This window comes from Ictalurus punctatus, chromosome 28, assembly GCF_001660625.3.
Source record: "Ictalurus punctatus breed USDA103 chromosome 28, Coco_2.0, whole genome shotgun sequence".
NCBI lineage: Eukaryota > Metazoa > Chordata > Actinopteri > Siluriformes > Ictaluridae > Ictalurus > Ictalurus punctatus.
This window is the reverse complement of record NC_030443.2, coordinates 16,358,922-16,385,963: the sequence shown is the minus strand read 5'-3', so window position 1 is coordinate 16,385,963 and position 27,042 is coordinate 16,358,922. Positions and strand designations below refer to the sequence as shown.

The window sequence follows — 27,042 nt, the reverse complement described above, 5'->3', positions numbered from 1 at the left end:
CTAAAGGACGCGCGGGCGCGTGTATGCGCGTTCCTGATGCACTGCGCATGCTCCCAGTGCTCCGCCTTGTTTCAGAGGGATAGGGATCATCGCCTTCCTCGCGCTGAAACTTGGCCGCTCCATGTAACATTACCGAATCCGGGTTGTGTTGTTTTCCAGTCCTCGGTATGGACTCTCAGAAAGTAAGTAGTATTACAGCATTGGTGTAGTATGACATGAACGCTCTTAATGCAACGCGCGTGTTTAATAACGCGCTTATAACGCCGAGGCATTGCACCGTTACACTGTATCCTATCCGGTCATTTGATCAACTCTGATATGGGAGGGTCAGAGTGTCATTCTTCATTTTCTACTCGTGTGCACCTTGCATTTAATTTCTACATCCGGGACGCTGATTCATGGTCGAACGATGATGCAGTTTTGAGTTGCATGTTTTATTGCTCTGCTTGTTTGCTTTAGGGATTCGTTGCCAGGCGGTTACAAAGAAATGTAACAGGACTATTCATTGCATAATGATTGTTATATCGTGCATGTCATCCTAGTATACCCTAGGGTCTATTAAACCAATGTAAATAAGATTGGCTTGATGCATATACTAGTCATCACTGTTACAAAGGTGCAGTGCTGAATCCAGGATAACAAGTGATGACAATAATTCTTTAAGAAGATTACAAACACTAATATGGAATAGGCATGGTGGCTTAATGGTTAGCACGTTTGCTTCACACCTCCAGGGTTGGGGGTTAGAATCCCACCCTGTGTATATAGAGTTTGTATGTTCAGCCTGTGCTTTGGGGGTTTCCACCGGGTACTCTGGTTTCCTTCGGGAGTCCAAAGACATGCATTGTAGGCTGATTGGGAATCTCTATATTGTCTGTAGAGTGTGATTGTGTGTGTGATTGTGCTTTGTGACAGCTTGGCGGTTGGCACCCTATCCAGGGTGGCCCCCGCATTGTACCCCAAGTTCCCTGGGATAGGCTCCAGGCTCCCTTGTGACCTTGTAGGATAAAAGGTATGGAAAATAGATAGATGGATGGATGGATATGTATATGATTTTTTTTTTTTTTTTTTTTTTTTTTTTTTTTAAACCTACAATGGGTTAAGCTGTGGTCTTATCAAAAGTTTATTCTGGTCCGGAAAATGGTCAGTCGTTTTATAGACACCTAAGATCCTGGGGCAGAGCTTTGTGAATATGGACAGGAATTATTCAAATATCGAACCCATCTTGAAAAAAAAAAAAAAAAAAGACCAGTCTTACTGAATGCAGCTTTAATGGTCTAATAATGTGAAATTATCAGGCTGTTATTTAAAAGAGAAAAATCTCAGTGCCTTAGTGTTAATATTCTGCCCAATCTACAGAATGATCGGTAACTCAATATAAAACACGTAAAAACATTATCCACATTTATCACATATGACATTTCATTGATGTACATCAGAAAGGGAAAGATAGCATATGAGGTCTTTATATTTACACATTTAATGATGCTTATGTGGATCGTTCTACTGTATATAAGAGCCTGCACGCCTACAAGCAATCACTGTGTGCAGTCTCTGAGTCTAATGAGAGGACTGGGATTGTGCGTCACACTGAAGCTTATCGAACTCAGGTGATGTAGTCGAACATGCACTTGCGGTTATGTCCAAACTAGATCGCTGCATTGTTTTGATGAACACAAGAGCAGTGAACACTGTGTAGCAGAACTGTTTGCAAATGGTTGGGTTTGTCGGGTTTACTTATTGTATTTCATGTAACACGTAAAGACGTGATTGGGGGAATTGTTGGAGAGATGTGTTATTTAAAGAAGTCTGTTTACTGTCCGCCAATTGTGATGCTAGCCCTTGCTAAAGCTCCACCTAAAGAGAGTGATGCAGCGGCGCTTTAGTCCTTTAGTCTGTCCAGCTCTCTCAGCACCTCATCTGTACACTCATACTTCACTAACTAGCTTCCCTTTCAGAAACATCTGTTGAAGTGCTTAAAGTGTTCAATCCAAGTAATTATATTTCAAAGCGATGGTGGATTGTGTAACTGTGGGGTTGATACAAAATATTGTGACTCATTGTGATGCACAGTGTTTGTAGTTTAGGGTACTACACACATTCCCATGCTGTTAGAGATGAAGGTGGCTCGGAAGGTAACTTGATCATGTGTTTAGTCAGCGAGAGGACTGAAGTGGAACATTACAGGTTTGCATTACCTTTCCTTGAGGCTTTATACCCATTCACTTATGTAGAGGAGAGAGCAGCAGGTAGGAGAATTGAATTTCTTTGCCATGTATTAAAGCATCGACATCTTCAGGTTTATATATTCTATAATCTATATATAGAATGTTAGAGTAAGGCGTGGCACAGGTAGGGCACAGGTGTGTAAAAAGTGTGCTATTTTTAATGAGCAATCAGATGACAGGCAGGCAACATCAAATATCTATAATCACAAAACATGGGGAAATAGGTGAGGATCAAAATCAGGAAACATGGAAACTAAGCCTTGAAAGCAAAGACGAATAAGGCTTGGATATAAAGCACAATAAGCAACAAAAAACAGAACCAGCAAAGCACAAATAGACAAACTAATTAATGCCTAAACACAGAACAGGTGCATACCTTTAGGCAACAAACCAATGACATGACAGGGGCAGATATAGAACCAAAAACAAAACAAAGAACATGGCAAAACAAAGAAAAGCTCAAGCAGCATTGGGAGTTGTGTTGCATTCTGAGAAGGGGAGTTTGCGAAAATTTGGATAAAATTTCTTATTTGTCAAATGTTTACGTCCAAATGGACATACGAATGAGGTAAATACAGTCCCGACACAAAGTGGAGTCTTGAGCTCTAAATCAACAACCTGCGCTGACACTGGTTGCAGAGGAAGCCCTAAAATCTGATTCTCACAATATAATGATGTCATAGGCTTTTAAGGAACAGTCAGAAAAATAATAATAATAATAATACATTTTATTTATATAGGACTCTTTCATAACTGTCATCTTAATCTGTTTCACAGGACATAAGTAATAGATCTAATTTAATTAATTAAACCCCCGAGAAAATGAATGAGAAAAGGAAAAAAATATTAGATAAATCCGTATTTAAAACAAACTTGGAATAATATTATCATCCACATAACTTCCAGATTTTCAGCTTTAAACTTCATGAGACAGGGCTAAGCTGGAGAAATTTTGAACGTGTGCTGAGGGAAAATTCTGGTTAGCCAAGATGGCCGACACCGTAGCGTTACAGCATTCAGCTACACTGTAAAGGTTTATTCATGTTTATATATGTAGTCTAGAGTAAGTCTCACTAAAACACACCAGAAAAAAGAATTGGAAGGGGTTAGAGGCAGATATTAACAGAGATTTTGGCTGAAATAGACTTTAATGGGTTGTTAGCTACATGTCTACATACAGTGCCCTCCATTAATATTGGCACTCTCGGTAAATATGAGCAAAGAAGCTGTGTTTAACTTTTGATCTTTTGTTCGAAAAAATTTCACAAAAATACTCTGCTCTCATGGATATCAAACAATTGCAAACACAACACGGTTTTATTTAAAAAAAAAAAATCTTTGTTAAATGTAGATGTGCAAGAATTATTGGCACCCTTTCAGTCAATATTTTATGCTACCTCCGTTTGCCAAGATAACAGCTCTGAGTCTTCTCCTATAACGCCTGATGAGGTTGGAGAATACATGGCAAGGGATCTGACACCGTTCCTCCAAACAGAATCTCTACAGATCCTTCAAATTTCGAGGTCCACGCTGGTGGACTCTCTTCTTTAGTTCACCCCACAGGTTTTCTATGGGTTTCAGGTCAGGGGGCTGGGATGGCCATGGCAGGACCTTGATTTTGTGGTCAGTAAATCATTTTTGTGTTAGGCCAGATATTTACTAAGGGTGTCAGTATTAGTGCAGGGAACTCTATGTAGCTACAATAGCTATATATATTATCTAAATTTAGTGTAGAACTAAAGAAACAAACATTGGACAGCAAATGTGTCTTCACATTTGAATTAGATGTTTTTTAACTCCTCCCTTAAAATCTCTGCATTAGGTCACCTTTGGTGATTCAGTTGTGGTCTGTGGCTGAGGAAAGTGAATTGTTGGAAAACCAGAATACAACGTGAATGGGAAAGAGGAAATCTGTGTGTGTGTGTGTGTGTGTGTGTATGTGTGTGTCCTTTGCTTTGGTTACAGCAATGTAACAGCATGCCAATATGTCCTGTGATACCAATAGTAAAGCTAAGCCTCTGTCGTATTTTAGGAAACTGCTGTGTCATATTTCCACACTTTTCACTGGAACTATTTTAATTCCTGTTTGGAAGATTGGGACGTCATTTCAACATTCAGAATTTCTTCATTCTGCCGTAATTTTACACTATTCTCTTAGCATCTAACATCATATGGCTAATCATGTTGTTTGCTGTTTGTTGCATTGTGTTAGCAAGCACACTCTTACTAATAAAAAGTAGCTTCAGCAAGGATAATCACTACTTACTGCCAAAAATTGAAACCACTGTAATTACATAATCATAGATAAGTAGTTACATGAATGGATCATTTTCAATGCTTGATAGCTTTGTTTGTACCTGGCTAGCTGATCATTTGAATAATTGCCGACGTATTACAAACATTTAAATTCCCTACAGTCAAATGTCATGGGACAAAGGTGTCATAAATGATTTCGTGTAAAGGCTGTATTTGCCAATTGGTTATATTAGAATTAGAATGACTCATAGGTCACCAGGGTTCAAGATGAAATTTTATTCACAACTCAAAATTAACGTAAAATGTGCTTTGAGGATTACATGATGAAATGAGAAGCAGGTTGTAATGAAGGGCTAATTGACACCTTGACATGTCTGTCTCATCATTAAACTTTCAATAATCCATAGTAGTTACTGATGACTGAATGATAACACAGGCGGTAAAGGCGTTAAGGGATTTTTGAGGAAAAGGGGTTAAGAGTCCTTCCTTGAGATTCAGCAAGTGTTTTGGGTGCCTATGTTGGTCCTCCTTATACAGCGTTGTGCCAATGCTGGGTCAGTGTTGGCAAAAGCATACTTTTTTTAATAACCCTGCCAAATTCGGTGAACATTGTTAAAGGAGGGCCAACGTATCCACCCATAGTGGATGTCGGCTTTGCCAGTATTGGGCCAATGCCGGCAAAGGAGCACTTTTAATAACAACCCTGACAACGTAGGTCCAACATTGGTCATGGTGGATTTGAAGGTGGCTGAAAGATGGCCCTGGTGGCCCGATGTTGGTCTACTGGACAAAAATATGTTGGGCCAAAACCATAAGTCAGAGCCCTATTCCAGTGCTATCTGAGCTTATACCTTATCTCTTATTTAATGCATATAGTAAACAATAAAACAATAAGTAATATAGTAAAGAGATAATAAGTTGAGGTCAGGGCAAGGTCAAAAGAGATCTATGTTTAAGTCAATGCCTAGACCATGGGTGTTTTGTACACCAAGTTGAGGTCATGGAGAGGTCAAAAGAGACTCCATCAAAACATCATAATATTAGTACGGTTTTTTTGTTTGTTTGTTTTTTTAGATTTATTATATTGGCTTTTAAAAGGATAACACTATGTTACAGTGATTACATGACATGAAACACAAGAACATAAAATCAGCCAATCAATCAATTAGACATTTAGGGTTAAATTGGTACCAGTTTTAGTGTTTCTAAACAGAAACTGTCCTCTAATTCCAAGTCTGCCCTATCCATATTTATTGTGTCCCAGGTTAGTTGCCCCAGTCTATTCTCTCGTATTACTCATTTGTTTTGCAACTTTCTTACAGAGCAACAGTGTCTCGTTGCGTCTCGTCTAAAGATAGCCGAGTAGACTAATCCTTAAATCTGCCTAACGTAGGAACGTCTCTCTCTTTCTCTCCTTTTCGGATGCACTATGAGAAAATAAATTGTTATCCTGTCCCCTGCTCTACCTAACATGCACAATGTGTATCATGTTCCCCAAGTTATCTGTTGTCTGCTGTGGGAACTCTGAGGTCCCCGGAAATCAATAAATAAATAAGGCAACAGGAACACAGCAAGCCTGGCATAATTATTATGGGTGTGTTCCAATCGGTGTAGCCTCATGGTCCCAGTGGGCTTATTGGAAAGTTTATTTCAATGTATTTAAGATTTATTGGCCTGTATGTTTGAATGGTGCTGGTGTATAGACTGTTTGGGAGGTTCGTGTTCTAAATCAAGTAAATTTAGGAAGCTGTCCGATTACAGAATGCTTTGAGGGAACTCTATAGCTGTTGACCTTCAGTGATCTATGGAGCTTCTTGAATGTAAACAGCCACATGAGTACAATTTATGTGCTACTCCTGTTAACTGAAACCCCACTCAGTATTTAGGGTTACAGGATGTGTATGAGAACATTATAAGCTCTGGGCCAGTACTCTAGAAAGACTATGTTTACAATCTGCCTAGTAATCCATTGATAATCTGGCTGATTATTTGTGATTATTTAGAAAATAACAATACACACTTGGAATAAATGTTTCTCAAAGGGCCTTGGCTTATGAAAAGTGGGTATTTCAAAACAATCATGGAGTCAAATCTAGATGCCAGCCTGCAGTCAGTCATGGAAGATGGCCGCTCTCTACACACACCACTGGTACGGTCATTAGAGGAGGTGGATAAAATCCTGAAAGTGCAGGAAGATGGTACTAAAACGTATGGATGCCAGATCGTCATACCCTCATGTGTTTGTTGAACATCCCATTCCAAAGTTGGTACCCTGTTTGCTCCTATAACAATCTCCACTCTTCTGGGAAGGCTAGATTTTGGAATGTGGCTGTGGGAATTTCTTCCTGTTGAGTCACTAGAGTATTAGTGAGGTCAGGCACTGATGCGTAGTCGGTGTTCCAGTTCATACCAAAAGTGTTGAGGTCAGGGGTCTGCGCAGGACACTCGAGTTCTTCCACTCCAGCCTTGGCGAACCATGTCTTCATGGATCTCGCTTTGTGTACAGGGGCGGAACAGGTTTGGACCTCATATTCCAGTGAAGGGAAATCTAAAAGCTACAGCATACAAAGACATTATAAATAATCGTGTGCTTTCGGTGTTGTGGTGACAGTTCGCGGAAGACCCACATGCAAGTGTGATGGTCGGGAGTCCACATACTTTTGGTTATATAGTGTATTTTAAGCACTTGAGCATGAAGGCAGATTTGTGCGTCAGACGGACTTTACTCTGTGGCTCTTCCGCATGAGTTAATATATAGGACAAGCTGCACATGTCTTCGAGGACAAATTACCATAGTATTCTTTAAACAAAAAATGAGCATCAGATGCTGTTCATTATAATGAGTTAGAGGAAAGTGCTTATGGAGTTTTCTTTGGCATTTCTATCATTAATATAGTGTTTACTCCATCTCCTCACATGTGCCAAAATATAACCCGTTAGAAATTGAAGCAGCAAACAGTCTGGACTCGATTCAACACTATATCTGCGAATTGATTGTGTTATTGTTTCTGTTTGGATCTCAATTTGTTGCTTTGCTTCCCCCCCATACAGGAGGCCCTACAAAGAATAATCACCACGTTAGCAAATAAAAATGACGAGCTCCACAATTTCATCGAGACGCTGAGTCACCTGCTGGCTGGAGTTCAGGTAAGACTAATGTGAAGAACTTTAAAACTGGCTTCTCCAGTTTCTCCTTCCCCAATGATAGTGTCAACTGAAACGAACATGTTGGAATTGAATATTTATGTGCTGTGTGATCAGGTTAACTCTAGCCAGGTGGTGTCTGACTTAGAAGAGGAGTTTGACACTCTGTTCTCTATGCTGGAAGAGACTAAGGAGAGTATGACCAACACTATTAAGCAAGAACAGGCCAGGAAATCACATGAACTGCAGGTAACGGCATCCTCTTTGGAGGGTGAAAGTGATTTTAGTGACCACAATTTTTTTTTCCAGTAACTGTGTCGTGTGTGTGTGTGCGTGCGTGCTTGGAGTTTTGTTTGGTTCTCTTCGGCCCAGTCTGGATGATGTCATCATGCTGCCACGGCATTTCTCTGAGCTCACTGAGCAGAGACAATACTGATGAGTGAAATCAGCCCAGATGAGAGATTAGCCATTAGAACCGAGCCCATTCAACCCTACACACAACATGCCTCCTACTGGTCCATTAAACTGTTATTAGTTCTCTAATAGACGTCTCACTGGTGCAGCAGTATTCACACACATGCTAGGTGACCTGAAGCAGGAACAAGAACTCAAACAAGAACTCAAAATCTGCATTTTAACTTGCATGTGCCGAAATTATGCCAATTATAAAATGATAAATCAGAGAATCTACACACTTGGAAATTAGTTGATTTTACGGTAATGCAACCGAAATAGATGGATTCTGTAGCTAACTGTTAGGTAACCTGTATTTTAGTGTTGTTTGTTTTTATGCAGCGCTCAGAAAGCGGATAAATAATCCATTTCCCTTCTTGTGAAAACTGAATTCTGTAGAAAGGCAGATCCTCAGGAACAGAGTTAGTGATAACTAAGAGCTACAGTCTACAGTAGATTGGAAAGACTCCTGTCCAGAGAGTCATATTCAAATACAAAGCACTGGGGTCTGGCAGCCTCGTTGTCAGCCGTAGCCCTTGTTTTCTCGTGCCAGTGGGAACCAGAGAAGGGTGGGAGGAAAAGGAAAATGGAGAGGGAATGGACTTAAAGGGAAAACACAACAAAAACCATCCAAGCTTTATTCACTATTAACAAGATACACTCTTTAATAAATTCTTTTTTTTTTTTGCAACAAAAGTATTGGACCCTAATGGAATCTAAAGGACAAGTTGCATGTTACATGTTGTATAAGTCTTTACTTTAAATGTCATGCTTTTTTCTTTTTTCTTTTTTTGCGGCAAAAAAAGGGGTATTTGTGTTTTTCTTCTTTCTTTTTTAAAAAGTTAACAAACAAGTAAAAGCCTGGGAAAAAAAACCTCCAGCATAAGTTACTATGCAAAAGCTTTGCCTGTAAGTAAATGTGTTAGGTGTATTAACATGAAATATGCCCATCTGCCCATGAGAATTATTGCACATTATATATATATATATATATATATATATATATATATATATATATATATAAACTAAGTATGTAAAATTTTGGAAGACATTTTGCTAAAAAGTGTCAAGTGAGACTTTTGGGATACCCTGAAGATTAAAAGTGAGCAGTAGTACTGAGGTTGTGGTTTATCCATAAGAGAAAGTTCCAGGCTAAGCAACCTGTATTGTAGCCTTCGTTAAATGTTAAGAAGTAGTAATAATAATAATAATAAACTGTAATAATCTTCATGGAGGCCTTCAGTTAACGGAAACTACCGAACAGCTCAAACTCTAAAGTCCAGTAATCCTGAGGTGGATGCAAATCATGGGACAATGCAAGAAATAGAGAACAGACGAGTGAAAATTTGTCCCTGAAGAAGGACAAACTGAAATAGTTGGAAGTCTGCTTAGGAATGTGATAGGAATCAGAATGACTCGGCTAAATTCAGCAGCGAGCCTTCAGACCCTCTTACTCTGTGCACACATTCATCAAATCCTCGAGAAGCATCATAACTCATATGCTAAAAAGGCTTTTATACTTATTGGCAAGAACACTGTTCATAATTACAAACACGTTTACACTCATAACATGCATAGTTAATGTTCAAGGGTGTTTATGTTTAGATTTAATAAGTCTCTTGCTTCAAATGTAGTCGGTAAGCCCATGCTGTTTGTTTTATTGGTTTTGTACTGAAGCTACAAGGCTAATGATGCTAGCAAACAATGTACCTCCACTCCCAAGTATCAGTACAAGTGTTGAAACATTAAAAGGCTGTGAAACCTCATTTTTAGTAAACAAGTTTGTTTACAAGACGGCTGCAATAGCTACAGTGTGCTAGCCAGCTCACTTGAAGATCGTTGCTAAAAGCGCTAACCTATGGTTTTAGCTAAACTGAGAAGTTACCAAGTAACAGTGGACAACAAAGGGTTTGGTTAAAATGCTGTCCAAAGATACAGGCACAAGTTAACATGTGGTAATACATCAAATTGATTGAATTGTAAACCCTAATGAAATTATTATTATTTTTTTTTAAAAATCAAAGAAACAATTTAGCTAAAACGAATTACTTGGTGTCTGAGATTTGCTACGTTTGTTCTTTTTACGAAGCCAGTTTTGCTGACAAGTACAAATATTTTTTAGCTGTGACCCACACAACACAGTTTATCCAAATTTGTGTCAGCCAAAACATGTTTGTTGGAATGTGGAGGAATTAAGACGCTAATGATTACATGTGAGCTAAGAAGAGAATTAGCTTAGTCATATTGGGGGTGTTTTTTTATTTTTCTTCCACAGTGTTGTTTGTATTTTCTACTTTTCTTTCTATCAGAACCAGCTGACTCAGAGCACTAATGCATTGGAGAGTGCAGAAGAGTTGCTGGAGTTCGCTCAGCATGCCCTGGACATCAAAGACGAGGATGAGTTCACCAAGGTCTGTATATATCAAACATCTCACTCACTAATCTACAGTGTTATATTCTGGTCTAATAAAGACCAGAATATAGACAGGGGAAAGCAGCTGAAGATGCTATAGGTAGAAGGTGCATAGAGAATGTTTCAGAATTATAGAGAGCTTTAAGTACTTTTTTAATTAGTAAAAAACTCCACACTCAAACACATTAAATATGTTTATATTCAAATATTTGTGATGTGCTTAGAGATTCTGGTGCTAATTTGTTGCTTTGATGTCACAAGGTGAGACAGTTACAATGGCCTTTTTTTAAAGAGAATTAAATTGAACAATTTCTTTTAGCTCCTATAAACAAAAAAGCAAAGATCTGTTACGTATTATTAAGAAGTCTACGGTAGAAGATGTTGGAAGGAGACGTCGGTGGAAATGTTGGACTAAAAGTCCCAGAATGTAATGCGGCAATACAATGCAGTTATGGCATGGTTAGCGATCTACCAGGTGACGGGCGTGATGGTGTCGATGGCAGTATTAGCATGACAGATTAGCCTAGGCTTTTCACGATAACTGCTTTTTGTTGGGCGATATATAGTTCCAGAAATAATTGCGATAAACGATATTATTGTGATTTGAAGACCATTTTATGCCAGTGATGGTAATATAATGATAATATAATAGCATAATAATGCAAGTACACACTTTCAAAAAACAAAGAACTTTTCATTCTTAAGAATATTTAGACATTGGAATGTCAAAAAAATGTATATCTTAAATAAATAAAACATAACTAATAATAAATAAACCTTTGTTAACAAAGGGGTCATACTTGATCTTGACCACATATCCGTAGTTGCAGAGTAAAATGAGTCCAAATTTCATTATAAAAAACTGCCAGTGTGGATGCCATTGAAGGTCACGTGTTAGTTATTAAGATTAATATGCAAGTTGTTCACGGTGGATTTTTCCTTTCATATAAAACTCTAATTGCTCTGTCACTAAGAAGGAACCCAACAGCTTTCTTTATAAATTGTTTTGGGTTTTTTTTTTTTTTACTAATTGATATTCACTGATATAACAGATCAGTTATTTAAACCTGCATGTCTGTATAATTACACATTTGTATATAAGTGTAATTATAGGTGTAAAGGCATGTTTGGGCATTGTTTACTGATGCACTGATCATGGCTGGTCACGTGACTTTGCATGATTTTCTACATAGTCTTCAGTCCCCTTTAAAGTAAAATAAAACAATGATTATTTTATGGCTTCTTGTTTTAAACTAATCTTTGTGTTTTGCGTGCGTGTGTGTGTATGTGTGTGTGAGAGAGAGAGAGAGAGAGAGAGAGAGAGTCTAGTGCTGCATGCCTCTACCCTGCATGCCTCTACTAACTGCCCGTATTTTTCTCTCCTCTCACTTCCTGTCACTCACTCTCTCTCTCTCTCTCTCTTTCTCTCTTTCTCTCGTTCTCTCTTTCCCTTCCAAGGCTGCCAAACAGATCAAAGATAGGTACAGTACACTCTTGACTTGTCTCTAAGCACACCTACTGTGAGCATGTGTGTATCTGTGTATTCTGGTACCACTACGTCTCTCTCACACACACACACACACACACACACACACATTCACACACGTGTTTAGGTTTGGTGTGTTTTAAAACTGACCTCATATTTGAGCATGAAGTATTATTTGGTAAGATTTTATGCATGCGTGTGTGTGTGTGTGTGTGTGTGTGTGTGTGTGTGTGTGTGTGCGCGTGTGTGCGTGAGACATGACTTTTGACCCAGGGTGTGTCCGGCTGTGTGTCACCGTGCAGGTGGTTCACAGATTGTGTTTATTTACTATAAAGCCTTGATGTGGTTACACGTTACATATGCTTTAAATTGGCTATGACAAGTTGCGCAGTATATCAAGCACAGAGCACCTGATTTTTTTCTTGACGTGGTTCACGACAATCTGTGATTTACTGAAATCTAAAAACTAGAACTGAACTTCACTGTGCAGCTGAACACTGTAACGTTGTGGAGGCGGACATCTTGGCCTAGATTCTTTTTTTCTTACATTTGGTATAAATAATATTTCCAATTTGATAATAACGTGGCCTGACAACGTCATTTAAAGCAAGTATTAAATGAAGACTTGGCCATGTATTTTATCTCATCATTCCAGTGCAAAGTTCAAGAAGCAGATATTAGACACCAAATATGTCTCAGCCGAATAAAATATATTTGAGATTAGTGAAACTTTTGGTGTGGTATTTATAATCGCATAAAGGCTTTGCTTTATACATCAAAATTAGTGGTATTAGTTGCAATAGTGATGGATATAGAGTTACTAATAGTGTCTATAAGTGAATGAATTAGTCAGTAGACTTATTTAAACTTGTTGTTTGTCTGTCTCAGGGTGACGATGGCTCCCGCTTTCCGCCTCACCATGAAGCCCAAAGCCTCGGACAGCATGACCCACCTGATGGTGGACTTTTCACAGGAGCGCCAGCTTCTCCAGGGCCTTCGCTTCCTTCCCGGTGAGTTAGCAAATCCATACAGCTCATTCCAGTTAGGACTTCAGTCAGCCATTATGTGTAAGTTTAATCCAAGATCAAAACTATTACTCAGTACCAAGAATGTGAAGAATGGATTTGTTTTTGTGGAAAGAATATTTTGGCACAGAATGAACGAACAAGGACACGAGAAGGGCGAAGAGATTAAGATGTCCTGCCTGTTTGCCTTGACTGCTTACAATTCCTCCACCATGACACAGGACACATGTTAATTTAGTAACATTAATAGTTTATGGTTAGCTAGGTTAGCTATACAGTGCCTCCTTCTTGAAGAAAGCTGAAACATTATTGCTAGCTAGACAACTAGCCCACCTACTGAAGAAAGCTAAAACATTATTGCTAGCTAGACAACTAGCCCACCTACTGAAGAAAGCTAAAATATTATTGCTAGCTAGACAACTAGCCCACCCCCTGAAGAAAGCTAAAACATTATTGCTAGCTAGACAACTAGCCCACCTACTGAAGAAAGCTAAAATATTATTGCTAGCTAGACAACTAGCCCACCTCCTGAAGAAAGCTAAAACATTATTGCTAGCTAGACAACTAGCCCACCTACTGAAGAAAGCTAAAATATTATTGCTAGCTAGACAACTAGCCCACCTCCTGAAGAAAGCTAAAACATTATTGCTAGCTAGATAATCTAACTAGCCAGAGCCTATTCCTGAAGAAAGCATTACTGCTAGCTAACCAACTTAACTAGCCAGCCATTCCTGAAGAAAGCTAGAACATTATTGCTAGCTAGATAACATAACTAGCCATAGCCTATTCCTGAAGAAAGCTAGAACATTAGCTAAATTAACTAGCCAGTGCCTCGTTCTGTTAGAAAACTGGAACGTTATTGCTAACTTGTTAAGGGACACGTTTCCTCTTGTTGAAAGTCAGGATTATCATTTTAAACTTATACTAGCATATATTTGAGTCAGCGAAATTACTTAAACATTAGCTAATTAATTACAAACTAATTAAAAACATCAGCTGACTGTAATAATATTCTGACTTTTTGTCAGCAGGAGGTTCCAGTTACATCAGTTAGCTAGCTAGCAAGAACCTGCTTTGGTATCTTAAGATACATGAGCATGGCTTTTTTCACTCCCAATTTTGACACACAGTTTAGTTCAAATAAAATAACTGAAAAGTCTCCTTTGTAGCAATGTTGTTATGAATTATGTCCATTAGTACTTATTCAAAAGTTGCGATATACGAGATAATAGCTAGGACTTGTAATAGTGTTGTTACGATTACAGTGTGCATGTCACTTGAGCTGCTGCGTTGTTGTTGTTGTTGTTGTTGTTGTTGTTTTTTCATGTCAGTACAAGCTGGGTGTTTTTTTCTGTTAAGAAAAATGTCTATTGTGACATAATGACACTCCTAAATGTTTGGAAAACTGGAAAGGAAGTGTGGTGTGTGGTTTTAGTGACTTAACACTCCAGGATGGAGGCTGTTTTTATTAGGCATTTGTTGGGAGTGATATTTGAGCCGTCCTGCTCTCGCTCTTCTGCTGTCACTACCGCGTATCCACTTACACTTGGGACATTTGACGTAATGACAGTCTGTTGTATGGCCCATTAGGGACAGCTCTGGCAAAAAAAAAAACCCACAACAGATCTCCAGAATGTAGCAAGTTATTACATGATGATGTAATCCCTAGAGCTTCATCAGCAGCAGAGTTAAAGCATTTTTAATTCATTTTGAAGCAGAATCAGGTTTATGTGCATTGCAAGTAAAATCACATTGCAAACTGCACATTGTGGCAACATTCGCTGTGGGTTTGTGCACCGGACACGGACTTTCTCCTCGGGTTATTCCTGTGCTGTACAAAGCTGTCAGAAAGGATGAACCCAAAGCAGGAAGAATTGTGCTTTAGGAAGATAATGAACAGTAAATCATATATAACAGCCAAGATATTATTGGTATCTGAAGTATCCAACATTGCTAACAAGTATATAACGCTTATAGGTTCCAGTTTAGTATTGCGTAAGCTGTGTAAATAAATTAGAACACAGTAATGCCATTTGTCCAAATGTGAAAGTGACTCCTGGGTCATGGAGGAGTGTGTATGCTTATATTTGTCTCCATGTTGTTTTGCACTGAGGCAGATAGATGATGACTTTCCTCATCAGTAGTGTTTCTGAGTAAACGCCCATGAGGCTCGGAGTCTTTCAGGTTCACAGATGTCCCAAAGCCTGGCACAGCACACCACGCATCTAAAAATAACACTAAACTCACCACTGTCTCCTGTAACTTGCACTAAACTGCAATACAAAACACTCTTTAATTTGTTCAACCTTCCAACACACTCAAATCAATGGTAAATACAAGAAAACAGTCCATTTGAGCTAATTTAGCTCATGCAAGAAGGGTTATTTAAGCGCCACGTGTTGCTGTGACAGCATGGAAGAGCTTTGGCATTAGTGATGAACCCACTTTCCTAGCAGCGGTAATCTAATGCTCTTGTATACGTGCAGCACTGAAGCTCTTTAGGCATGAAGAGTGACTGTAAATCTTCTCTGTATTGATTTTTTAAAGTTAGTTCAGGTACAAATTGTCCCACATTTCCTCAGCATACTACTGTACTAAATAGTATGCCAACTTAGTATTCACCATACATGGCGTAGTGTTCTGACAACCCACTTAGTTCAGATCAGTAATTTTGCCTCTCTGTCTTGAATGGAGCTTGTTCTGTTGATCACCGAAGCATTTATGAGCTCTCTGTCTTTACGGATCTCTCTTGCATTCACTCAGAAGGCCAGTCAAGGCTTTTCCTTAATCTTATTAACCGGAGCCACTTTGAGACTCGGTGATCTGGCTCGATCGCCACCTTTTCTGTTTTGTACACACGCGAAATGTGAAACTGACGCACAGGTCTTGGAGGAGTTGAGTTGCGGTTCAGGGCGGATCTCGCATGCAGAAGCTGAGCTCGTATATTCGTATATCTTCCATTATTTATGTTGTGCACTGTGAAAGGCATGATTCTTAGGAAAGAAAGGACACTTCTTTCCTAAAGAAGGAATATCATCTCCTTCCTTGATATCTTTAAGCAGATTTTGTCCTTAGTAATCTTTTTCATTGATGAGTTGCCTTGTAATCATTACCGCTTGACCCAATAGCTTGTGATTTGCTTCAGATACACCAAGTAGCAGTGGATAAAGGATACACTGCTGCTAATCGATGGCTCCACTAAGTAAACCAGGCGTTCTTGTGGACATAGTCAGGAACAGATGTGTCCAACAGTCCCTATAGGCCGCTTCCAAGCATTCTTTTAATTGAATATCTATCACCATGACAAACTGGAACAAGGTTCTCTCTCCGATCCACTTCGGGTGGGCGTGGCCACCCGTGGCTAATATTCGTTTAAGCGTGCTTTATTGACACCCTTCCAGGCTGCTTTAAATCTCTAGCAGAACTAAACATGGCCAAGAATGGGGAATTGGGATGAATATATTATCACAGCAAGCTATTTTTTGTTGGACCTAGGTCCTAGGTGTCTTGGACTTTTCAGATTTTTGATCAAAAGCTGCAGAACGTGGGAGGGACAAGTGTGATCGCCCTGCTGAAAAAAACAACAATAGAAACCCTCATAGAATTGTAATGGTTTGTAATGGTTATATTGGGAATTGTATTGGTTTGAATGGAAACTGTAATGGTCCCTGTGGGTCTGTACTTGTAATTTGTTGTCTTTTATTGGTGGCATGTTATGTCTAGTGGACACCATTAAGGACCAATAATGGTAATGATTTTAATATTTATATGGAGGAATGTAATGGTAATTATAATAATGATATAAAAAAAATATCACCAAGATGATATAAAATAAAAAAATAATGATTTTTATATTTTATAATGATAATTGTATACGAAAAGTGTACCGTTTGTAGACTAAAATTTTAGGCTGTGTGTTTATGATCTTCAGAGATCGTTTGTGGGCCCACATGTCTTCAATAGCTGGCTCTTCATTGACCGAATCAATGACATGCAAGCCACCTGCACCCATCTGCAGTGGTTACTATCATGTAAATCAGGCATCTGTCACAGAAAGGGGTTTCTCCTCTTTTCCCCGCATAATGAAACACTGAAAAGGAAATGCTCCTTGTCTTAAATAAAATCTTAAGTACTATTCCAGACATACAGTACATAACCATCTGATACATAAATCTGAGCACTACATATTGTATAGAGTATATTTACAGAAAAAAAATGTAGTGTGCAGTAACTTTTTTCACAAACCTTTCCCAGCATGCAACATCGAACAGATAGACAGCATATAATGGACGGAACCAACATGGCTGCCAATGACAGCGGTAGAAAGACAGTATGCAGAGTTGTAATTGTTTAAAAAAATATATTGATATTATATCGACATATTGCCCAGCCTCATGTAATAATCGGGGATTTTATATGTTGCATATAAAGTAAACAAAAAAAAACGTACAAACGCTAAATATTATAAATGTAATTAAATGCCTTACCCATAATAAAGATTTGTAGTATGTGTATAATACATGACAATTTCACTCAGTCCCCAGAGCTCCAGAAATTGATGTCCAGGACTGTGTGGTGATGGACAATGCGGTCACCGTCACCTGGAGGATGGCGGTGGAAGACAGCAAGATCGACCACTACATCCTCGAGTACAGAAAAACCAACCACGAGGGTCTGCCTCGGGTCAAGGATGAGCACCAGTGGGAGATTGTGAACAACATCAAGAGCACAGAGTACACACTAACGGGTACAGACACCAGACACACTGCATGTGACACACACACCAGACACTAATTCTGAAATTACTGTTTTGTAGAAGAGATGTAACTATGTAAAAGAAGAAACGTTGCTGCTTGAAAAAATTAAAATATGCAATATCTCTTATTAAATATCTCTTATTGCATGTGTTATTCTTTTTACATACGGTACAGTATGTTCATTTTTTTGCTCATTTTTATGAAGTGTGCCAATAATTCTGGAGGTCGTTGTATATTGTGCTATTACTGCATACTAAGAAGCCATGGACTAATTTTTTTTTTGTCAGGATTAAAGTTTGATTCCAAATTCATGAACTTCCGGGTTCGAGCATGTAACAAAGCAGCAGCTGGAGATTATTCTGATCCTGTCACACTGGAAACCAGAGGTAAAGACAATAGTAGAAACAAAACAAACTAACTAACATTAAATATGTCAAAAGTAGCTTTAGATAAGAAGGAGGCGTGGCCGCTGTTCCTGTCAGTGATGGAGCTAAAACACCCAACTGTGTTACATCATATTGCATTGAATCACATCGAATAGCTGTGAATCATATTCGATCGAATCGTAAGCTGCTTTAAATGAATCTTTTACACAGCAGATCATGAATCAAGACGTACATTTATGATATTTTACGATTTGGGATTTTATGCAATCAGCTGATTGTATAAATAATACCGTGTATGTAGATATAAATACATACAGTATTAATTACTTTTCTCTTGTGCAGCGTTCAACTTCACCTTCGACTCGTCGTCCTCACACCTGAACCTGAAGGTGGAGGAGAGCGGTGTGGAGTGGGACCCACAGGGAGGTAAAGGCCTGGATAGTAAGGTCAAAGGGAAGGAGAACAAGGGCAGGTATGTTCTCGTATTCCCGTCTATCATTATCACATCACTACTGATATTTCTAGACTAATGTTTTAGATTTGCTCTCCTGAACACATGCTGTTTCTATGGAAATCACTGTTTAGATGGTAGTTAATGTTTTATACTGATTCCATAATCATCTTCTAATAATCAATATTGAATTAGAATATGCATAATGAATTAGATAATAATTACAATTCGTCTTGAGTTGTAAGGCTTGTAAAGGCCTCTCCTGGATCTCATTATGATGGGAAAATGGAGTCATAAGTTATTAAAGCTCATCATTTAGTAAGAACGTAGGTTCCCTTTTCCTCCTCAGCTGTTTCTGGGATCTCCGTGAGGAACTTTTGCAGCTTTTTCCACAACTGTTATTCCTGTCACACATTCCTGTGTTTTGCTTAGGTTTGAATGCGTTTGCCCTTTAACAGCGCAGTCTCCCGGGCGTTTTTTTTTTCTCCTTTTATTCACGCTTTCCTTTTTTTCACCAACAGTGCACACCTCACTAATCTGAAGAACATGACAAGGTGATCTTGTGTTTCTGGCCGTGTGGGATTTGGCCCTTTAGAGCTTTACTGCAACTGTTAACCTCCCTAGTTTCTTCTTCCAGCATGGTTTTCTTGGGATTTGGTGTTGGCCGAAACAGACACCCGTTATAACCTTTACGGGAGGATTGGTTCAGAAACAAAAAAGATGATCGGGTTAGCCGGATAACCTTTAACCTTCAAACCTTTAAATGTAAATTCATGGACAGTTAATTGGAGAATTGGTTTTTATAGCATTGATTATTTTGGAAGGATATCAGGCTAACTTTGTTATTCTGAATCGTTGAATCCCAGAGTTGCTGGGATGAGAAGAATGTCATGTGCTAGTTTGCTGTTTACATAGAATGATAACACGTGTGCGTGTGTGTGTGTGTGTGCGTGTGCTGAAATCTGATGGTCATTTCTAGATGGAGAACATCCTTAAATATATTCAATGTGTATTATTAACAAACCCTTTAGACATGATCAGTTTTCCGTCATGCCTCCATCTATAACTGGCTTTATTACTGACTCTCTCTTCCGGTTCTAGGTTATTCCTTCACACTTTATTCTCTCTAAAAAGAAATGGTGGCATGATAATAACCGCGGTCTATATTAGTCAGTGTTTCTGATCCTTTTGCGTCCAAAAGCGGTAAACTCCTCGTGTTAATCTTTTTCATGCTCACATCTTTATAACTTTGGTGAGTAACCACTCTATTAAAAGTCAAGACTTCATTCGTGTTTTCCCCATCAGTCATTCCGTTACCGAAAACAGGATTCATGAGCTGTCATTAGTGTCATCACTAACCATCACCCTCTCACATGGCATTAAGTAAGATATGAGTAAGCTATAGAAGAAGTGCGGCGCATCCTGAAGTGTTTTGTTACTCTTGTAGCACAACACTTTGCCAAGGATTACATTTCTTATTAATTAAAGAATGACACATTGGTATGTTTTATCCATTTGTAGTTACACTTCATGTTGTGGAATGTCCACAAAACAAGTTAGTTCCTTTTAATAAATGTTACAAAGCGCTGACACTGGAGACTCCTTCCGTAAATGTTCAGGACCATCTTACAGAAAATGTCAGAGATGTTCTTTGGTAAATAACAGCCCTGTGAATACTAAAGAAAAGATAATATACATGATTTGAACACGTGCATTGCTCTAAACCTGTGAGTTGCATTTGCATTACTATCAACGCTGCCGTTATAAAACATTAATGAATACCTTCTGACCAATCAGTATTGAGAATTCGTCAGCGCTCCGTATATAAGTAGTAAATAAGTCTGATACGTTATAAGTTAACAACTGATCTGACACGGCTGCTCCGTACGACACTCAGGGTGCTTCCTGCAGAGCTGTGTTTTGACACGTGAGTCATGTGACCGAGACAGTGGACACGCCCACGACGCTCTAGCATCTGTCACTCCACACAAAGAGAATTCCCTACGGCTTTCCGAAAATCGCTCGACCACATCCTCGCATCAAATATTGCATTGCACAGAGAGTAATGTGATCCTGCGTGCTTAAAAAGAAATTTGTACAACATCTACATCCCAGTAGATTCCACCACATCACCATCAGTCACTAATAACTATTGCGGATCACATGGTATTAAGGGAGTACTCTGGTCTTTTTAACCTCTTCTCTATCCATTGCAACTGTACGGTATGTGTTATTACCACAGACAAGGATTTCAACACATTTCCTTGTGCTGAGAAAAGAAAAGAAAATGTCTTCATGCCAAACTCACTTATAATAAAAGTCTAAGGGCAGTCGTTGAGAAACGTCCATGCAAAACTTCTTGGTATTTCTAAAATCATATCTAAATCTGTTTAATTCATCTACTACTATATGAGAGGAATGGGATTGTGTTTAGGCATTACCAGGATAGTTGTGTGGGTCTCAAGGCACATGGATACCACAATATTTTGGGAACATATCAACAGCCGGATCTACTTTTTTTTACTGTTTGAATGTCATTAAATATCCATAAGAACAGCTTTTAGTAACACATTCTTTCATGCATGTCTCACCGTACGAGTGATCTCGTTAGAGTTGTAAAATTGAATTTTCATTATATAGTTGTGCGTTTCCATTCATTTCTCAGCACAGGATAACATTTCCAATGTATTCTCTGTGGTAATTATACGTACATGCTGGATAGAGATTAGATTGGACCATTCCTTTAAGGTCGGATCATCCTTTGAGATCAGGCTTTGAATAAGGTTTTGCTTTTGTTGCTTGTAACATCCATGTTAGTTGCTTCATTTGAGCCTTTCTTTTTTTCCTAATCAGCCATCGCTGTCCTGTCTTGAAGCTCCATGTGCCTGCATCTCTTCTTCCACTGAAGTGCTCTTACTAACACGAGCGGTCTTTTCTGAACATGCTGTTGCCATTTCTTTTCATTGCTGCTTCTGTGTGCCTTCTTCTTTGCCATGGCCGTATGAGTGTATTTTGGCGATTGAATCAGCATGTGTGTTAGTCCTAGTGTTCCCATGAATCCTAGACAGATGTGTGTGTGTGTGTTTGTGTCTACTGTAAGCCGCCTGTATGGACTGACTGTATTTTGGCTCTGTCGATGGTTACAGAAGTGGAACTCCATCTCCGAAAAGAGGGTCGACCGCTCGCTCACCAGCTCCGAGGGGAGGCAGAGATCGGTTTACTGGAGAGTCCTACACAGTACTGGGTATAGAACCATTTACATTTTAACCTAGAGCTCACGGTTATCAACGTTTAATCTAGATATCTCGGTTATCAACGGCGATAAGCGTCTGATTGGTCAAAAATTTCCAGGTTCAAAGCTTACACAGGGTCTAGTATGATGGACACGTTACATAAACATTTTAAAAATGTGTGTAGATTCCTTTAAGGAGAACTTACAGAATTTTTTTAACAGCACATCGCAATCATATTTATTTTCGAAGGAATGGATTTTATTCCTTACTTCAAAATGAAATCATCGTATTAAATGCAACAACAAACAAACAACTTTTTCTGTGCTCAGGTGATACCAGTATTGACTCCGGTCAGCACTACTGGGAGGTGCAGGCCCTCAAAGACTGCAAGTCCTATAGCATCGGTGTAGCCTATAAAAACCTGGGCAAGTTCGATCAGTTGGGCAAAACCAACACCACCTGGTGTATCCATGTCAACAACTGGCTCCAGACCTCCTTCGCTGCCAAACACAACAACAAGGCGAAGAGTCTGGACGTGGCAGTACCAGAGAGGATAGGAGTTTACTGTGACCTAGACGGAGGTACACATGAATCTAGACAGCAATAGAGTGTCACGTTTTTTAAATACACTGTATTTATCCATCCAATCCTAATGCTGTATATTACCAATACTGGTCACCAGTTTAAAAATAATGAAAAAAAACGCCGCAGTGTCTGAAAAATGGCACTGAAACGTTAATGTTATTCGGAATGACTAAAACGAACTATTCATTTGTCTACTTGAAATACCTCCAGTTCTCTCCTAATAAAGTCCTGGAGCTACAGGAGATTACATCGCTTGCCTTCACGTACCGTTTCTAGGGCTACTGGACACCTGTAGCTCAAATATCAGGCAGATCCATTGACTCTCTAGAAGTAGTGTGCGAATGAAAAAAGAGCACTAACAAGGCCTTTTCAACTTTGCCTGCTTTGTACAGTCTTGTTCTTTTCATATCCTGTCCCAGCATAATGACCACGGATGAGATGTTGTATGTAATCTGAAAGCTCCTTTGTGTCCTTTCAATTTCAGGTCAGCTGTCGTTTTACAACGCGGAAAGCAAACAGCTGCTTCACTCGTTCAAGGCGAAGTTCACTCAACCCGTTGTACCGGCCTTTATGGTGAGTGCCGGCTGGGTGGGTACGTCACATGACCTACAAACACCTGCCCTTCTAGTGGTAACGCAGTTTGACACAATGACAACAGTTTATAGTATCGCTTTGTAATTACAGCGTAACTCAAGTTGCTGTAATGTAACTGGGACTAGTTGTGGTTAGCTGCTGAAACTGGAGATGTGTGTCAGTACAGTACACTACAGAAAGCGTGAGCTCGCGCTATATGTAGCCGTGTAAAATTAAATCCGACCCACTTGTTCACGCGCCATTCTGTGTCCCGTGACAGAAGGACGGTTATGTGCTTCATGTGCTATCAGCAGCTCTGTTTAGCTTTGAAGGACTTTAGTAGTGTACATCTTTGAGGGACACGAGATCGGGGTTTTTTGACTCGGGGAAATTTACAACGCATATCAAGTCAAAAATTTATTGTCAGCCTCACCTTGTGCGTATATACACTGTATATCCAAAAGTATGTGTACACCTGAACGTCTCACTCAAACCGTTGTTGATTTTTCCCACACAGAATTGTATAGGATGTTTTGTATACTGTAGCATTCACTGAAACGAAGTGCCCTGAACCTGTTCCAGCACAAAGCGAGCTTCGTGAAGAAATGCTTTATCAAGGTTTGTGTAGAAAAACTCGAGCTCAACCCCACTGAACACCTTTGGGATGAACTGGGACGTGTCTGACCTCACTAATGCTCTTGTAGCTGAATGGGCCTTGTAACGAAATCTTGTGGAAAGACTTCCCAGAAGCGTGAAGGAGGTTATTACGGTAAATGGTCTTCATATAGTCTTTATATAGTGCTTTTTTAACCTTAGAAGTTCTACAAAGCGCTTTACACACACTCACACACCAATAGTAGCAGAGCTGCCATGCAAGGTGCTAACTTGCCGTCGGGAGCAACTTGGGGTTCAGCGTCTTGCCCAAGGACATGTGAAGTCATGTGGGCTGGGAATCGAACCGCCAACCCTACGATTAGTGGACAACCAGCTCTACCACCTGAGCCACAGCCACCCTATTATAACAGGAAAGGGGGGGGCTGAATCTGGAATGGGATTTTCAACAAGCCCATATACTGTAGGTGTGATGGTCCGGTGTCCACATACTTTTGGCCATACGGTGTACATGTAAACGGTAGGACGATTAATCGAGCCTTCAGGATCATGGAGCAAAAAACAACACAGTGCAAATAGTACAAAAAAATGTTTAGTTAAAGTACTAAATGGAACGCGCAGCACAATACTTTACCCTGCTTTACTCAGACTGTGAGGCACCGAGGCTACATCTCTTCACTCAGACTGACAGGAACAGCGGCCACACCTTCTTCAGCAGTCCTAACAGACACATAGACAACACCTTCTTCAATATGACCAATAGGCGAAGAGGCCACACCTCGTTCAGTGAGACCGACGGACACTACACCTCCTTAGTGGGGCTGACAGGCACAGAGGCTGTGACTCCTTCTCTAGAACATCCTTTGACTTGCATCTTTCTGTGTTTTCACAGGTGTGGTGTGGTGGCCTGAGCCTGTCGACTGGGTTACAGGTTCCCAGTGCGGTTAGAAGCTTCCAGAAGGCTGAGAACGGGCTGGCGGGATCAAACAGCAGTCTGAACAGCATGGCACAGTAGTCTAAACTCAAAAACTATGAATTCACTGATTCAAGCTGATTTCTGACTAGCTTCCTCTGTGACCCATCCCTAATCGGCAGCAACGAGCAACCTGTATGAACAACCCATGACCTTGGACCCCACTTCCTGCTTCCTGCTTCCCGGGTAATACATCATCCAGCATTGGAATACTGTGAAGCATTATGGGAAATGAAATCAGCTCACTAATATAAGGAGCGCTGCCTCTTTCTCTGTGTTTTTGTTTCTTGTTCAATAAGAAATTCTAGCCGCTTTATCAGGGATTAGCTGAGTGCACTTTTTTTTCCCCCCTTAAACTAATTTTAGGTTGAATGTTTTTCTTGTTTTGTAATGATTTGTTTCTGACACAACTTTACACAACTGGTATGACAGATTCTGTCCTTTATGCTTTGATTTGTTGTATTTCTTTTAATGACTTGTGTACATTTTTTTAGTTTAGTGTCTGTATGTTCATGTGTGTGTGTGGGTGACGATTACCTCGTGTCTGAGCAAAGGGATTTTTCCTCCTTTTACCGTTTCAACTATGAAGCCTGTAGTTTTATTTTTTAACTACAGTATGTTAAGGGGTTGAAAATGACACAATGTGGAACAATGTTTGCACGATGTAAACCATTTAATGCTGCTTTCTGTATATTTAGGTTCCTGTTCATCTACTGTTTGTACAGAGGTCTGATTACATCCTGTTCACCAAAAACACATCCTTTAGACATCAGACAGCTTTCATTAGCGCTGCTGTGTTGAAAATTTCTGTTTTCTTTCGTTGATTTAGTGTTTCTTTTTCCTGATTTGAGCTTATTATTTACTGTATGTGCATATCAACAACTGTCATTTCTGTCCATTCAGTAAATTATTGATTTTTTTTTCTAAAATTGTCTTGTAGTAATGTAAAATTAGCTGCTTTAATACTTCCGACACTTTCATAAGAAGTCATTGTATCCACACACACCAGGGACAATTCCCAGAAGGCCACAGCACTACACATTTGAATTATTTTATAGTTTAACGATCTAATAAAACGCCTAAAATAATATTACGACATGATCATTTTCACACAGGTCTTCTGCATCAAATAGTTGCCTGATTTAATTCGATCTGTAAAGAGCTTTTAAATGTAGACACAGAGCAGTTGATCAGAAATCCAGACGAACACTATATAGCCCAATGATTGGACACCTGACCAGTTAGGAGCACACAATTGTACAGGATGTCTTTGTATGCTGTAGCATTACAATTTCCCTTCACTGGATCTAAAGGGCCCAAACCTGTTCCAGCATTCACAAAGCAAGGCCCATGGTTGCCAGGGTTGCATTTTTAAACCATTTTTGAGCATTTTCCTTCACCCAATAAGTCATTAAACTGTTTCCTGTTTGCTTTTTTAAACCAAGGAATAACGTTTCACTGTATGTTTTACTTTATGAGAATTTCAAGAGTTTGATTTCTACACCATTTCGAAAGTGAATTGATTGGATAAGACTGGTCTGTGGCTAGGCATCCCCGTATGCAGCAAGCTGAGTTCTGACACTCTTCTATCAGAGCCAGCATGAACTTTTTCAGCAATTTGTAGCTCTTCTGTGGGATCGGTCTTTGCTCCCCATGCGCATCAATGAGCCTTTGGCGTCCATGACCTTCCTTGGACCACTTTTGGTAGGTATTAGTATACCTAATGTTATTATTAGGTACTGTATACTGGGAACACCCCACAAGACCTGGTCTGACCCAGTTGTCTAGACATTACAACTTGGCCCTTGTCAAAGCCGCTCAGATCCTTATGCTTGCACGTTTTTTCTGCATTGAACACATCGACTTCGAGAACTGACTGTTCACTTGCTACCTTATATATCCCACCCTTTGACAGGTGCCACTGTAATGAGATAATCGATGTTAGTCATTGGACCTGTCACTGGTTTTAATATTATGGCTAATCGGTGTAAAGAAAATGTTCTGGCGCCATCTTGTGGCAAGACATGGTCCTGGCGAAATCTTGTGGTAATACATGGCTTTGGCACCATCTTGTGGTAATACATGGCTTTGGCGACATCTTGTGGCAAGACGACAAAAAACAAATCCTTGCTGGAATTAGACGTATTAATTAATTAAATGTACATATTCAAATCACAAACGAATTTTACATAACGAATAAACTGGCGTTACATTTGATAACACCAGAGATGCTCTTTTTGTTGTAGTCCAGGACATGACAAAAATGTGTCATGTGTGGTGGTGTGTAAAATAAAGACTCTGTATGGTCTATGATGCGATGCACAACGGTTAAAGTTCAGACCATGTAATAAGATGGAGAAATTCAATTAAAGGCTAAAGCCTAGCATTTTTTTTAAAAAAAAACTAGTATTTTCCTCATTTGTAAGTCGCTGCTGATAAAAGCGTCTGCTAAATGAATAAATGTAAA

General features: G+C 39.4%; 1 protein-coding gene across 3 annotated transcripts; it reads left to right on the top strand.

Moving 5' to 3' along the window:
• Positions 1 to 49: 49 nt before the first annotated feature.
• On the top strand, positions 50 to 25,998 carry fsd1l (fibronectin type III and SPRY domain containing 1-like). Of its 3 annotated transcripts, none has more exons than XM_017460699.3 (14): positions 50 to 182; positions 7,536 to 7,631; positions 7,746 to 7,877; positions 10,391 to 10,492; positions 11,953 to 11,975; positions 12,869 to 12,990; positions 17,543 to 17,752; positions 18,050 to 18,148; positions 18,491 to 18,620; positions 19,121 to 19,153; positions 21,746 to 21,843; positions 22,162 to 22,413; positions 22,902 to 22,990; positions 24,495 to 25,998. In XM_017460699.3, exons 1-14 carry the CDS (start codon positions 168 to 170, stop codon positions 24,615 to 24,617), a joined length of 1,524 nt encoding a protein of 507 aa, XP_017316188.1. In that variant the 5' UTR covers positions 50 to 167; the 3' UTR covers positions 24,618 to 25,998. The 3 variants fall into 3 exon arrangements, with proteins under 3 accessions (XP_017316188.1, XP_017316190.1, XP_047007855.1); XM_047151899.2 differs by lacking the exon at positions 50 to 182 and adding an exon at positions 830 to 1,012; XM_017460701.3 differs by lacking the exon at positions 19,121 to 19,153.
• The last annotated feature ends 1,044 nt before the right edge of the window (positions 25,999 to 27,042 follow it).

Coding starts and splice junctions, on each gene's coding strand:
- fsd1l (XM_017460699.3), top strand. Junction 7,878..10,390: donor GGAAATCACATGAACTGCAG/GTAACGGCATCC, acceptor TCTTTCTATCAG/AACCAGCTGACTCAGAGCAC. Junction 19,154..21,745: donor AATCTGAAGAACATGACAAG/GTGATCTTGTGT, acceptor CGATGGTTACAG/AAGTGGAACTCCATCTCCGA.